Consider the following 15,584-nt stretch of genomic DNA (forward strand, 5'->3'; position numbering starts at 1 on the left):
CATAGGATAAAATTAAGTTATAAGAAATGCAACAAAAAGGCATCATTTTTCTTTTAATAATATAATAATTTTTTTTATTTTATTAAATTAAAATTAATTTTAATAATATAGAGCCAAATTGTGGCTCTATAAGGAAGGTTAAAAGAAATACAACACCAAAATCCTGGGGAACATCAGACTAAAATAAAATGAGAATTTGTTGTTGTTGTTTAGTCATTTCAATCATGTTCGACTCTTTGTGACTCTATTCGGGGTTTTCAGACAAAGGTGCAGAGTGATTTGACATTCTTCCCTGGCTTTATTTTACAGATGAGGAAACTGAGACATGCAGGGTTAAGTGACTTGCCTAGGATGACACTAGTATTTGAGATCGGATTTGAATTTAAGAAGATGAGTTCTCCTGACTCCAAGCCTAGCACTTTAATGACAATGTCATCTTCTTGTCCTAAAAAGAACATTAGTACATTCAAATAATAAGAAGGAAAAAATAACCAAAAAGAAATCATCAAGATGATGAAGAAAAAGAGGAACCACCTGCTTAAATATCTGACTGTCAAAGCTAAGGAAAACATGGAAAGACTTTATGCCAAAAGGTTTGTTTGTTATTTTCAAGTAGGTTTTTGAACCCAAGAAACTGCATGCTTGGGCAAATGAAAAGATTCATGTTAACAATAGGAAAGAGAAAGATGAAGAGAGATAAAAAGGACTGGGGGAAGATTTCTATCTTCAGTAACTATGAAAATTATGATATCATGAAAATGGGTTGCCAGGGAAGAGCTTCATTCTTTGACATATTTGAAATGACTGCAAATACAGAAACAACAATGCCCTTACAGATTTTAATCAAGGAAAAACATTTAAATTCACATTATTAAGGGGCATTCCATTATTTATAGAATTTATAATGACACTGGTAATAGGAAAATAAGATAGATCAAAATTTTTTCTCATTTGAAAATCATTCTCATACTAACGGCTTTTAATTTTCTCTTTTAAAGATTATTTAAGAAGTTGGGAAATGATAAAACAAATTAAAACATTAGATTTAAGAAAAATGAATGGTCATCAGAATTTTAGAACGATTAAAAGTATAATACTGAAAAATTTGCCTTTGCTCCACCCTCTCTCCTTCCTGATACAGCAAACACCCTCAGGCCCTGACCTAGCTTCAGAAAAGGAGCCAGTAAAGTTGGTTTGCTGAAAAGAAATTATCTAATTATGGATTAGAAAAAGGCAACTGGGATTAAAATATGACACAGAAAAGAAACACCCAAAAACTTTGTATATAAAGGCCCCAAAGCTGCCTCCATCAGTGCACTTTTTACTTCCACTCCTCGTTTACATTTAGGGCAAGAGAAATATTGACCAGAGCAACATGTCTTGTCTCTCTAGGGTTTCTTCCCGAGCTGGAGGGAGTAGCTGTGCCAGAGCGTCTGGTGGTGGAAGTAGCTTCAGCAGTAGCAGTAGATGTGGCTTGGGGGGTGGCTCTGCTCGGGGCTTCGGAGGCTCCAGCAGCTGTGGACTGGGTGGAGGCAGTGGGTTTGGAGGAGGGTTTGGAGGAGGCTTCGGAGGTGGGTTCAGTAGTAGCTCAGTAGTGGGAGGCTATGGAAGTGGCTCAAGCTCCGGTGCTGGCTTTGGTGGTGGGTCTAGTGGAGGCTTTTACAGTTATGGTGGTGGTGTTGGTGGGGGTGCTGGCGCAGGAGGTTTCGGTGGTGCTGGTGATGGAGGCCTTCTCTCTGGAAGTGAGAAGCAAACCATGCAGAATCTCAATGATCGCCTGGCTAGCTATCTGGACAAAGTTCGTGCTCTGGAGGAAGCCAACACTGACCTAGAGATCAAGATCAAGGAGTGGTATGATAAATTTGGTCCTGGAGCTAAAGATTCTGGATCTGGGAAAGACTACAGCCACTTTTATCCAGTCATTGAAGATCTGAAGAATCAGGTAAGAAGGCATAAACTGGAGTATTTCATGTTATTTTATATATGAGGGCCAGACTTTATTCAGATAATATACTGATGTGAAATTTTAAAATTAATTAGAATTAATTAACTAGAATCATTTACAAAATGGCTATGGCAGACCACTTAGATTCCCAAGAGACAAGAAGCCTGAATACCAACCTATTCATCTTGTGTTCATTATTCATCAATGACTTGCTTTTTGTCTATTAGTGGAACTTAAACTGTGACCAGTTACACTGATAAAAAAATGTATATTTCAGATTGATGATCCTGGACCAAAGTCATCCCCCAAACAGAGTTATTCTATGATCCCCTTTAGCAGAATAACATTGTTTCTGTGATGAAATAGTTTCTGTGATATTCTTGAAATCAAGACTGGATCTTAGCAAGAGTACATGAATGTGGGGGAGTCTCTTTACAATAGTTTTCCCAAGATTTATCATCAAGCATCAATTTTAGCCAATCCTACAATGAAAACCAAGAGAAAGATAAAGCAGTTCAGGAAAAGTGCAATTATTTTGCACTATTTTCTATATGAATCGATGAGCAGTGACAGTCTGGATTAGATACAAATACTATCATTGAGGAAAGATGTAATATATTATACTACCAGCTCCTTTGAAATTGGCCTCTCTCACTACATTCCCCAGTGTTATTTCTTTTTGGCAAATAAGTATAATATAATAATAGGTGACCTTTAAAATATCTTCTGGCTTTAAGCCTATAATCTTAAAATACATAGGCCATAAAAGATATAATTGTAGTGTAGTAACTGCTACACTACAATAGTAGTAGTAACTATTATCAACTATATTCTGATATCAACTTAATTCTGAGAAAACAGTGGTAAAAAACTAGAATATGATCAGTCTATCTATCTCTGATTGTAACATTTATTTAATTGACTCATTCTCTTATACTTTTTCCTATTTTCTAGATCATTGCTGTTACTATTGAGAATGCAGGGATTGTCCTGCAGATTGACAATGCCCGACTGGCTGCTGATGACTTCAGACTGAAGTAAGAAAAACTAGCTCTTTCCAACTGTTATTAGAGAATTAAAATTAAACATACTCTTTGTTTTGCTATTGAAAAGTGTTCTTGAACATTATAATTCCTTGAACATAAAAAACATCAATTTTAAAAATCATAATTTTTACCAAAAATCACATTAAAAATATTATGAGAGAAAATATTTTCTATGGAAATAATTTCATATTCATGGAAGAAATACATTTTTATGCCTCTCATTGAGAAAAAATATCTAAAGAAATTTGTCTAGTACTCAATATACTTCTTTCATAGAAAGCCTTAAAAGTAGAATTTTTGCATTTCACTTAACTTGGAAGATACTCTTTAAGAGGTGACCAATAATGCAAAAATATTTTATAAGGGATTAAATGTCATGAGAGACAGTATGTAATGGATAAAAGATGTATGCTCTGTCTCTGACACATACTGGCTGCATGACTATGGGAAAGTCATTTAATTTCTCACCATTCCCAAAAACTCCAGACTGCAAAATGCAGAATCGGTCTTAATCTATGCTGATGGAGGAAGTTTTCTCACCAGCTAATTCCCTATAGTAATAAAATCATAGGTCCAGTTGAAAAGAAAAGTATTACAGAAAAATAAAATATTATTTCTATTGCTAAACTCAAATTAAATTTTTGTTTTACCCAAAAAAGTGACTGATATAGTTAACAATAATTTATTCCTACAATTCTTTTTAGATATGAAAATGAATTGTATGATATAGTTAACAATAATTTATTCCTACAATTCTTTTTAGATATGAAAATGAATTGTATCTCAGACAAAGTGTTGAGGCTGATACCAATGGCCTACGCAAGGTCCTGGATGATCTGACTATGGCCAGATCTGATCTGGAGATGCAAATTGAAAGCCTTACTGAAGAACTGGCTTATCTCAAGAAGAATCATGAGGAGGTATACACATGATCCACAGAATTACACCAACTATCACTTTTTTTCAAAATGTCTAAAATAATTTGCTTACTTAATAGTAAAAATATCCATTTGACTGCCCTTTGAACATTTTATCAAAGACTATATAAGAACTAACCTACTACATTGCTCTAGTTTTCAGTATCTTGACATTATGAGCAAATGTATTTTAGGAGTAATTTATTGCACTCTTGCTCCTAATGGTCTTTCCTTCCTCCTGTTAGGAAATGAAGAACATGCAGGGATCCTCTGGAGGTGATGTGACAGTGGAAATGAACGCTGCCCCAGGTACTGACCTAACTAAGTTGCTGAACGACATGAGAGCACAGTATGAAGACCTGGCTGAGCAAAACCGTAAAGAAGCTGAAGAGCAATTCAATAAACAGGTAAAGCGACCCCTTGGGGAAAGGATCCCAAATCATAAGCCAAACAAACTGCTTTTAGTGCTTCTGCAACAAGTTTTCTAACTGACTTTCATTTTCAGAGTGCCTCCCTGCAAGCCCAAATCTCAACCGATGCTGGGGCAGCCAGCTCAGCCAAGAATGAAATCACAGAACTGAAACGAACTCTTCAAGGCCTTGAAATTGAGCTTCAATCCCAATTGGCTATGGTGAGTACTTGAGTGACTTCTCAAATGAGGTAATATTTGCAAATTTAGTACAGTGTTTGGCACATAGTAGATGCTTAACAAAGACTTGTTTCTATTGTTGTTGTTTTCAAACTAAGAATTTGTGAGAACACAAATTTTGTATTGATGATCTTAACTTTGCCAAAAAAAAAAAAAAAAAAAAAAAAGCTCTACTGGAATTAAGGCAAATAGGAATTAAGTGATTTGCCCAGGATCATAGAGTTTGTTTTCAAACCCAGGTTTAAAAACACAGAAAGATGACTTTAGCTGTCTTTCAGGCACTATATAACTATATAAATGTTAGCTTTAATAATGTTATCATCTTTAACAATAATGATAATAGCCTCTGTTTCTCTTTGTATATCAACTATAAAAGGAGGATAATAACATTTCTTACCTGGAAGGATTTTCATAAGGATCAAATGAAATAAAATAAATGCACTTAGAACAGTGCTTGGCATATTGTAGGCTTTGTATAAATGCGTCTTTCCTTCTTTCCCTGTCTCCCTACATTGTATAAATTTTGTATTTATTTAGATGTGTATATATTACTGGACAGAGATTATTTCAGTTTCACCTTTGAATCTCCAGCATCCTCCAGCGACCTGCAGTGTCGCCTGCATAGTAGAGTCTTCAATGTTTATTTTATAGATTTCCATAAAAATTCCAACAAGAAAGTAACTGTCATTGGGCATGGCAGAAGGTAAAGACGTTACAGTGGCTGATAAAATTTGTGGTCGGTCTCTGGCATGTATCAGCTGTGTGACCCTAACCAAGTCACTTCCCAGAACTCTGCAAGCAGTTCTGAGACTATGATTTAATGGTGTAGAGAACGATGCAGACGCTCGATGGTACAGAATGAAGCGACTCCCGTGAACCAGCCCTTTTTCTCATGTTGCTTTTTATTCACCTTGGCTGTGCTTTTTGCTGGCAGAAAAGCTCTCTGGAAGGCACACTGGCCGACACCGAAGCGGACTACGTGGCCCAGCTCTCCCAGCTGCAGATGCAAATCAGCAGCCTGGAGCAACAAATCTGCGAGATCAGAGGAGAAATGGAGTGTCAGAATGCAGAATACGAACAGCTGTTGAACGTCAAGACCCGCCTGGAGATGGAGATTGAGACTTACCGCCGCCTGCTTGACGGAGAGGGAGGGTGAGCAAAAAGTCTAGGGTAGAAGAAGAGCACCCGTTCATGAAATTCTCTTATAAACAATTAAAAAAAAAAAAAAAAGGAAGGTTGTATTATAGAATAAAAACTACATTCTACACAAAAGGCAGGCAAAGAAAATTGCTTTGTGTCCCATGTATATTCCCCTCCTCCGTTATATTGTGAAAAGAGTGTGTTAAAGTTCCTGAGTTCAAATCTCTGCCATTTGTGGTCTATGTGATCTCCATCAGGCAGGGTGGCAGTGGAGTGGATAGAGTGCCAGCCCTAGAGTCAAGAGGAGCTGAATTCAAATATAGCTTCAGACTCTTCCTAGCTGTATGACTTATGGAATCATTATATCCTGTTTGTCTTTGTTCCTCATCTGTAAATTGAGATGGAGAAAAAAAAATGGCAAGAAAGCCCCAAATGCCGTTATAAAGAGACAGACACAACAGAAACTCAACAATAAGTGATCAGCAAGGAATCTCCACCAAATCATTTTTTCTCTCTACAACTTAGTTTTCTAATTTGTAAAATGGGTTAGCTTTTAAAAAGCCCTTTGATATCCCTACCTCTAAATTCATGTACCTATCTTAGTTTTGGTTCTCTTTTCCCCTGTTCTACAACTAGAATTTGCATTGTATAAAGACTATTTTAAAAGGGAAAGAACTTATGCTGAAATTTTTCTCCAGTGATTCCCGTTCTGGAGGATCAAATTCTTGGAAATCAGGGAATAGGGGCTCATCATCTGGTGGTGACTCAAGATGTGGAAGTTCTTCAGGACAAGGAAAAGGTAATTAGAGTAAAATGCTTTTATTACAATTTTGTTAATTTGTATGCAATTTAGAAACAATAAATATTTATGGTTTGTTACCCCCCCCAAAAAAAAAAAAACTCACAACACAGTAAGGCAGGAATTCTTAACTTGAAGTCCACAGACAAATCTCCAAGGGATCTGTGGACAGATTTCCAGAGAGTTGTGAACTTGAATCACACACACACACACACACACACACACACACACACACAGCTTTATTTCCATTAACCTCTCATTGAAATTTAGCTTTTGCCTTAATTATTTAATAACATTTACTCTGAAAAGGGATCTGTAGGTTTTAACTGACTGCCCTAGGGGTCCAGGATAGGGAAAATGTTAATACCTGCTTTAAACAATTGCCATAGTTTAAAATTCCACATTTAATAAATAGTTTAATAATACTTTTTTAAAAAATTAATTTCCCAATATTCCCCTGATCCTGACCAGCCCTTCTCACATTGGAAGAAAAGAAGGAAAAGAAAAAGAAAAAGAAAGAAGAGAGGGAAGGAAGGAAGGAAGGAAGCAAGGAAGGAAGGAAGGAAGAAAGGAAGGAAGGAAGGAAGGAAGGAAGGAAGGAAGGAAGGAAGGAAGGAAGGAAGGAAGGAAGGAAGGAAGGAAGGAAGGAAGGAAGGAAGGAAGGAAGGAAGGAAGGAAGGAAAAAAGTCATTTGTTTAAGGATTTTCTTTCTAATCAAAATAAACTGGCATATCTTTCAGACAGCACATGTAGTATTTTGCAGCTGCAGCCCACTATCCTCCTACTGAGAGGAGGGAAATATCATTAGGTCTCTGATTTCCCATGGAACTAAATTGAATCCAGATCCAGATTTATATTTTTTGTGATTTATTTTTTGGTCACTTGAATTTCCAAATTCTGACCTGCTCATTATTTCTTTTTTGTTTTCTTTTTTCAGATTCAAACAAAACCAGGGTAACCAAAACTATTGTAGAGGAGGTCGTGAATGGCAAAGTTGTCTCATCTCAAGTCAGTAATGTTTCCGAGGTCAAGGTCAAATAAACAAGTTTTAGGGTCAACAGTGCCTTTCAGTGAAACAAACTGAAAGTCATGAATGAAGAAATCTCTTTGGATCAATCCAGAATCCTGAAGAGCCCAAGGAACTTGTTTTGGATCCCCAGTGGATGAATGCTTCATCAAAGTTTCTGCTTCTTTTTCCTTTCTTATTAGAATGATCCTTGTCAAAATAGAAATGACAAGTTAAATCAAATTGCTTCTGTGCTTCAATAAACTTACTTTTTTTGCAAGTTCATTAACTTGTATTGCAAATGTGTACATGTTTGGGGGTGGAGAAACAACTCATGATTTTATTGGTAAGGGTAATTCCCAGCAAGGAAATTCCCTCTACCAGTATAGATCAGCATCTGGTCTATAACTTGGCATGTTGGGAATAGGCAGAGTGAGTACTGCTGAAAAGTTAAGGAACTTGTCCAGGATCATTCAACCAGTATGTATTGGAGACAGGATTTGAACACAGTTCTTCCTGTCACAAGGCAAGCTTTCCATCTGCTAGGCTTCCATCTTGAATCCTGGATATCTCCCATTCCTGAATTAAACTATCAGTTATAGTCAATCACAGTAACATCAAGATTAGCATTTTTAGCATGATATTTTCCCCTATTATTAGTTCTCCTGTGCAAGAAATGTGTTTACTTTATATAGAAGCAAAACAATTCTCTGTTTTTCTTAAGATCACACAGAAAATGACCTGTCCACTTATTTTAGACTTTCCTGTCCCTGAATCCCAAGTTGACTGCTTAGCTTCCAGAGGCAAACAAACAAACAACAACAACAATAACAACAACAACAACAACAACAACAAATACAGGAGTCAGTCAGTCTTTACTGAAAATCTTTACTGAGCATCAGTATCCAGACTTCATACTAAATGCAGAGCACTATAGCAGATAGAAATAACTGTAAGAGATGGCTCCTGCCATCTTAGTTATAGGAGCAAACTAAAACACAAAAGAATTATCAAATAATCCAAGAAACTATAAAATAAAATGTTTGATACCAGCTAAAAGTGCTATAGGCAATGGCGAGAGATTATTGTTCCAGGAACACTTAGGAAACAGATCTGAGAGAAATTTATCTTACAAATTGAAGTCAATCAATAAGCATCTTTTTAAATTTTTTCAATAGTATTTTATGTTTCAATTACACATAAAGCTAACTTCCAACATTTGTTTTTGTTCCAAATTTTTCTCCCTTCTTCCTTTCTTCCCCTCTCCCCAAGACAGTAAATACTCTGATAGAGGTTAAATATGTGCAACAAGCAAAGTTAAGCATTGTCTACTATGTGTTCAGCTCTGCACGAGGAACTGTGGAAGAAAAAGAGAGAGAAAGAGGGAGAGAGAGAGAGAGAGAAAGAGACAGAGACAGAGAGAGAGAGAAAGACAGACAGACAGACAGACAGAGACAGACACAGAGAGAAAGATAGAGACAGAAAGAAAGCCAGAGAGAGAGAAGGAAAAGAAGGAGAAATAAAAGGAAGAGGAGGAGGAGGAGGAGAAGAAGAAGGAGGAAGAAGAGGAGGAGGAGGAGGAAGAAAGAGAGGGAAGAAGGGAGGGAGGAAAAAAGGAAGGAAGGAAGGAAGGAAGAAAGGAAGGAAGGAAGGAAGGAAAGAAGGAAGGAAGGAAGGAAGGAAAATTTCCTGGCCTTAAGGAACTTACAATCTATTATGGGAGAATAATATGTATTATAGTCAGATGGTTAAAAATGAAGTGAAGCCATGCTAAGAATAACATTAAAAGTCAAACAGATGAGGAGAAAATCAGAGCAAAAACATCTCTCTCCCTTCTTTGCAGAGATGGGGGACACATGAATATGAAACAAGGCATATATACTGTTAGACTCGACTGGTATTAGTTAATTGTTGAACTGTTCTTTTTTATACTTTCTCACAAAGGATAGTATTCTGGGGAGGAAGAGTGGAAAGAAGGATGTGCTAATAAATGTTTAATAATTGACTGAAAAAATTGTTCACATGACAAACTTTTAAGCTTAATCTCAATTGTTAACATTTGCTCCATTGATTTCTAGACAATCAACAAAATCTGGACAATCAAAAAAATAATCAAATATGTGTTTGTAGTATTTGCCACTATTCAAGATGCAAATACACAAATACACAGTTCTCTGAAACAAATAAGAGTTGACTCCAGCACACTCATTGGAGAAAAAGGAGATAGATTTAGATATGAATATAGATATAGTTATACAGATACAGGTATAGATATAAGTATAAAACTGGGCAACTAGGTAGCTCAATGGATAGTGTGCCAGGTATAGAGCCAAGAAGACTCATCTTCCTGAATTCACATCTGACCCCAGATACTTCCTAGCAGTGTAACTCTGGGCAAGTCACTTAACCCTATTTGCCTCAGTTTCCTTATCTGTAAAATAAATTGGAGAAAGAAATGGCAAACTACTCCAGTATCTCTGACAAGAAAATCCCAAATGAGGTCACTAAGAATCAGACTCACCGAACAACAACAACAATAAATAAGTATAGATGTAGATATTCAGATATATCCAAATATCCATATACGGAAATGAGAATGATGTCCAAAAAGAAAAAAAAAATTTCAAATGAAAATGTTTGTCAGACAAAAACACTCATTTCCTTCCATTTTTTTCTTTAATCTAATTCCAGCCAATCACTTATTTCTCTCATATAGATACTCATCTTCTCAACAATTATGAAAAGGAGAAACTTGACTTCTGTTTCATCAGTATCCCCTACCTAATTGGAAAAATCACAATAACATGATCCTCTGACATCCAAGAGATGAAGGTTCTCTCTACCTCTCCCCCAACCAAAATCTAATCACTTATGTGGCCATAGGAAAAAAAAATTATAAATGGTGATAAGCTTTCATCCCAATGGGTACTTACAAGAAATCAAAAATCTTAAACTATAAAAAGGACTATCTAGAAGTGGAATTTCAGGCATCAGCAAATAAAGGGAGGAAGAAGAAAGGAGAGGGCTAGATTTGGTAAGGGAGGGAGAAAGAGGAACTTGCTGGTATCCCTGAGATCATACCACATGAAGCTGCCAACTATTGGTTTGGTTCGGCACCAGAGGAGGAAAGGACTATTGCCAGATATTGTACTCATTTGTAGTTGAACAGTACTCAGGGAGAGCAATGTTTTGATGGAAAGCATCTGAAACCTTTTGTCTCAGACAGCTCTGGATGTTCAGCAACTCTTTCTATCCCCCTCCCCCCGAAAGGGCTGGGATAACTTTGAAAGCTCCAGTAATAGTTTCCTTCACCCACCAAAAACCACATACGAACTGAGTTCATGCTCTGCTCTGTTCAAGTGTAAGTGAGTGACATTTCCTGGGGTGAAGGCTCTCTTTCATCAAAGATACCTCCACTTGTCTCAGAACTGGAGTCCTCTGAACCTCACTACTATAAGTCCTTACTCATTTTTTCTTCTAGGAAGGGGACAGAAGTCTGTGGTACTAGACAATTGATTCAAACAAGTGATTGTTTAAACCATCTGCAAGTCCACTGTTGCTGTTGTCTATTACTTCTATTGGACAATTGCTGCTTTCTCAATTACATGCCAGAAAATTTCCCACATAATGGAAAAACATTCCCCCATATCCCTTTTTATGAAATACCTACTATGTGCCAGGCACCGTTCTAAATCCTTTATAAATATTATCACATTGATAAATCTGAAAAGGGAATCCTCATTATTAATAGCTAACATTTATAGAGCACTTTGAAGTTTCAAAATTCTGTATCTATGTCAGTCGTTGGAACAAGTCTTGGAGTGCCTCAAAAGGAGACCAAATATGAGAGGTTTCATATGCATTCTGCATAACCCCCAAGTGCTGCTCAAACAAGATAAAAAAGTAATTGGGAAATGTTTAACAAAATAAATAAACATTTGTTCAATTGTGCCTAAATCTTTACGACCCCATTTGGAATTTTCTTGGCAAAGTTATAGGAATGATTTGTCATTTCCTTCTCTAGCTCACTTGACAGATGAGAAAACTGAGGCAAACAGTTAAATGACCCTGTGCCCAGAGTCACACAGGTAGAATCTGAGACCAGATTTGGACTCAAGTCTTCGTGACTCCAGGTTTGACAAGCTATTCACTGTGCCACCTAGCTGTTCTCACTCCGCCACTGACTGCTCTAATGTGAAGAACTACAAGAACATGAAAAAGGGAAGAGTGATGAGAGTATGGGCTTTATGTTATAAGAAGTAACAAAATGTTTAGAACCAAACACTGAGAAAACTAAAGAGGCCCATATAAACACCCTCTTTTTTTTTTAATTTTATTTTATTTAATAATAACTTTGTATTGACAGAATCCATGCCAGGGTAATTTTTTTGCAACATTATCCCTTGCACTTGCTTAAGTTTCGTTTTTTTCCCCTCCCTCCCTCCACCCCCCCCCAGATGGCAAGCAGTCCTATATATGTTAAATATGTTGCAGTATATCCTAGATATAATACATATTTGCAGAACCAAACAGTTCTCCTGTTGCACAGGGAGAATTGGATTCAGAAGGTAAAAATAACTTGGGAAGAAAATCAAAAATGCAAATAGTTCACATTCGGTAAACACCCTCTTCTTAAATATCACTATAAAATGGCAGTATGAACCTGGGTTCAAATCCTCCCTCTGTCATTCACTAACAATGGAACCATACCAAGGCACATAATATTTCACAGTAATCTTTTCTTAATTTACAAAACGGGAAAAAATAACAATACTATAGTACCTGGGGTTTAAGACAATACCTGATTTATGGTAGGCACTTGCTAATGTTTATTGCCTAACTGAAAGGATCTTAAACACCATCTACTTCATCTCATTTTATAGCTTAAAGCCCATAAGGCAAAAGGAGTACCCTTTAGACTGCTCTAGGAAGTGAGGCAAAACCAATATTTGAATCAAGGTTCCCAGACTCCAAATTTGGAGATCATTCCACAACAACCATGAATCATGCTTTGATGGAAGAATCAACTTTGGGGGAAAAAAAATGCAGTCTGCAAAACCACTGTGTTGCAAACAATTATTTCTGTAATTGGTCTATCCCATGGAGATTAGACATCAAAAAGAGATTTAAAATTCCAACTCACACAAATGAATTACTTAAGGGTTGGCACATCCAAGTGGAAAACCAAGGATAGTTTATGGGAGGCTCAAACAATAGTAACAAAGCAACCAGAAAATTGGGATTTCCTTCATTATCTTCTTCCAAAACATAACAACAGACTTCCCAATACATTTTTGGTTAAGTATCTAAACACAATAAGATAATAACTAAAGCATAAAACTACCTTTCAAGGTAAAGAATATCTACTCAAGATTCATCTTAAATAAAAACACTAAAACCAAATACAACTTGGATATCTGAGCTCCCATTGGATATTCAAAGTATTTTTAGTAGTAGAGTGAATTAGAACCAGAAAGTCAACTATGTCTGTCATATTCTGGAATTATGAGCATACCTTTGGAAAAAAGAACAGGCTTCAATCCCCCCTCAGAAGCTTAATTTGCTATGTGATGCTGAACAAGTCACTTTTTCAGGGCTCAAATTTCATAGACAGACAGGCAATCAGACAAAAAGAAAGCAATAGAGATAGATGGACAGACACATAGACACAAACTCAGAGAGACACACAGAGAGACAGAAACAGAGAGAAAGAGAGGGGGGAAGAGAGACAGAGACAAAGAGGAAGAGAGAGACAAAGAAAGACAGAGAGACAGAGAGAGAAGGTATTTATTAAGTGATTACTATCTGCCAGATAATGTGCTAGGGATATAAATAGTGAAAGGGAAGAAAAAAAAGTCAAGTCTAAAATGGGAATAATAGCATCCCTCCCACAGTTGCTTTTAGAATCACATGAGAAAATGCATTTAAAAGTGTAGTAAACCTTGAAGTGCTTTATAAAAGTGAACCATTATTATATGATCCAAATCTCCTTTTTTCCTCATAAAATGACCCCCATTTTTCTGAACTTCCTTCAATCCTTTCAGTGTTATATTTACTACTTGTATAACTTTGGACAAATTACTTCTTTCTGGGTCTCAATTTCCTTTTCTGTAAAATGAGGAGGAATGATCTGCTAGGAAGAATCTACCTACTTAGCCATCATTGGCTATATCATGAGTCATCAACTGACACCCAGTTATTACCTTTCGGCTACTTGAAACAGAGCCAGAATTCAGAAGCTATGAGCTCACTCCTCCCTGAATTGGTTCCAGCTAAAACATTAGGCTTCAGCATGATGGGTCCCAATGCTAGTCATGTGACTGAGTTGAGGAGATGTCTTTCTATTAATATGACAAGGTACCCTTGAGTCAAAAGTGGGGATCTCTTCAAAAAGGACAACTCATCCTCAGAGTTTGGTATACAGTAGGCATATGATTACATTAAGTGCAAAATAATTGTAGCTCATCCTTGGCAAAAACACAAATGTGTCACACTCTCTACAAGTCACTGAAACCTGTCTCTTGTCCTGTATACCTACTCTGAAACTAAGATTGTCTAGGATTTGTGGCTCCCACTAGACTATTTCTGCTACTGCTTCTGCTGACTACTGTTGTGAACTGCTTGGTTTTCCCTGATAAACTCACAAATAAATAAATGCCTACCTATAAAAGGTATATGATATATATGCCATGGCTTAAACTTGATTCTTAATGACACATAAAGTGAGGCTATATATTTTTTCTTTTTGTTCAACACTATTTTATTTTTATCACTAATAAATATTTATTTTTCTTTCCCACTCTCTTTCCCAACTGAATAAAAAGAAAAGGAGAAAGAAAAGCCTTGTATCAAATGAGTGTAATCAAGAAAAGCAAATTTCCAAATTGGCCATGTGGAAAAATGTATGCCTTATTTTGCATCCTAAGCCCACATATGAAATTAGAAATTTCATAAGGCAAAGAAAGAAGAGTGTTTCGGGTACAAGAAACAGAAGCAGGAAATGAAAAAGGTCACCTGGAAAATATGGGAAATTATTAAAGGATATGCAAATTCTGTAAAAAAAAATTCATGTTTCTCACTCAATAGAAACTTACTAGAGCTAGTAATATGCAAAATAGTAATCCTAGAATTACTAAAGCTACAAAAACAGCTTTTTCATTGACACACACACAAAAAACCCTGTGACATTAGTTTTACTATAACAGATGGAACTCGAAATTACTTTAAGCTTTTTTTTAGTTTATTTAATAATTCAGATTTTTAAAACACTAGTGATTTTTGTTCAGTGTAAGCTTTCATTTTGCAGGATTTGGGATGGAATCACTCTCTTTTCCCACTGGATAATTATGCCTTCCATTCTTCAAAGTTTCCATGCAGGTCTAATGACATCAGAGCTTATGACTGATATAATCACCAACTCCTAAAGTTGAAAACAACTTTCAAGATCATTTAATCCAATCTCCCACCCAAGGAAAGAACATTCTCTACAACATTCAGTTTCTACTTGGCAACTGCTACTGACAAGGATTTTCACACCTTAGGCAGAATCCCATTGGAATTAAAGTTAGCCTGAAATGTTTTTGTCTCCCTTATATTGAGTCACAATTGGCCTCCCTGTAGCTACCACCCACAGGTTGTATGTAGTTTTGCCTTCTACAACTACACAAGATACAAGGATGGCCCCATCTAATATTTTAACAGATTCTTCCAAATTATGACTTCATATAAAAAGTAGGAGTGGGATGAAGTGATAGCTAATGCCATAGAGATTATCAGGCACTCAGATTTAAAGCCTAAGGCTGAAAATATAAGGAAAGAGCTATGACTAATGCTACCAGATTGGGACTTTGCCCCAGAGCCTAGAAATTTCCAGAGCCTTGACAGTACTTGCAATCCTTCGGAGGCAGCAAACAACTGTGCTTGCCACCCAATTAGTAAGAATAATTCATTCGAAATAGGAAGCTATCGATGTCCTACCTCCTTCTCCTAGCTTTTGAACCCTACTTGAAATGTTCTCCAGTTTGTAGCAACTTTCCCAATAATACTTTGGGCATGTTTTAAAATATTTGCCCAAGGTTTTAT

General features: G+C 36.4%; 1 protein-coding gene across 1 annotated transcript; it reads left to right on the forward strand.

The window, feature by feature from the left end:
* Positions 1-623: 623 nt before the first annotated feature.
* Positions 624-7,787, forward strand: LOC127558811 (keratin, type I cytoskeletal 24-like). Its single transcript, XM_051992130.1, has 8 exons — positions 624-1,942; positions 2,900-2,982; positions 3,755-3,911; positions 4,154-4,315; positions 4,414-4,539; positions 5,492-5,709; positions 6,396-6,496; positions 7,434-7,787. The coding sequence occupies exons 1-8, from the start codon at positions 1,376-1,378 to the stop codon at positions 7,535-7,537; spliced, it is 1,518 nt and encodes a 505-aa protein (XP_051848090.1). The 5' UTR covers positions 624-1,375; the 3' UTR covers positions 7,538-7,787.
* The last annotated feature ends 7,797 nt before the right edge of the window (positions 7,788-15,584 follow it).

This window comes from Antechinus flavipes, chromosome 4 (assembly GCF_016432865.1).
Source record: "Antechinus flavipes isolate AdamAnt ecotype Samford, QLD, Australia chromosome 4, AdamAnt_v2, whole genome shotgun sequence".
In the NCBI taxonomy this organism is placed as follows: Eukaryota; Metazoa; Chordata; class Mammalia; order Dasyuromorphia; family Dasyuridae; genus Antechinus; species Antechinus flavipes.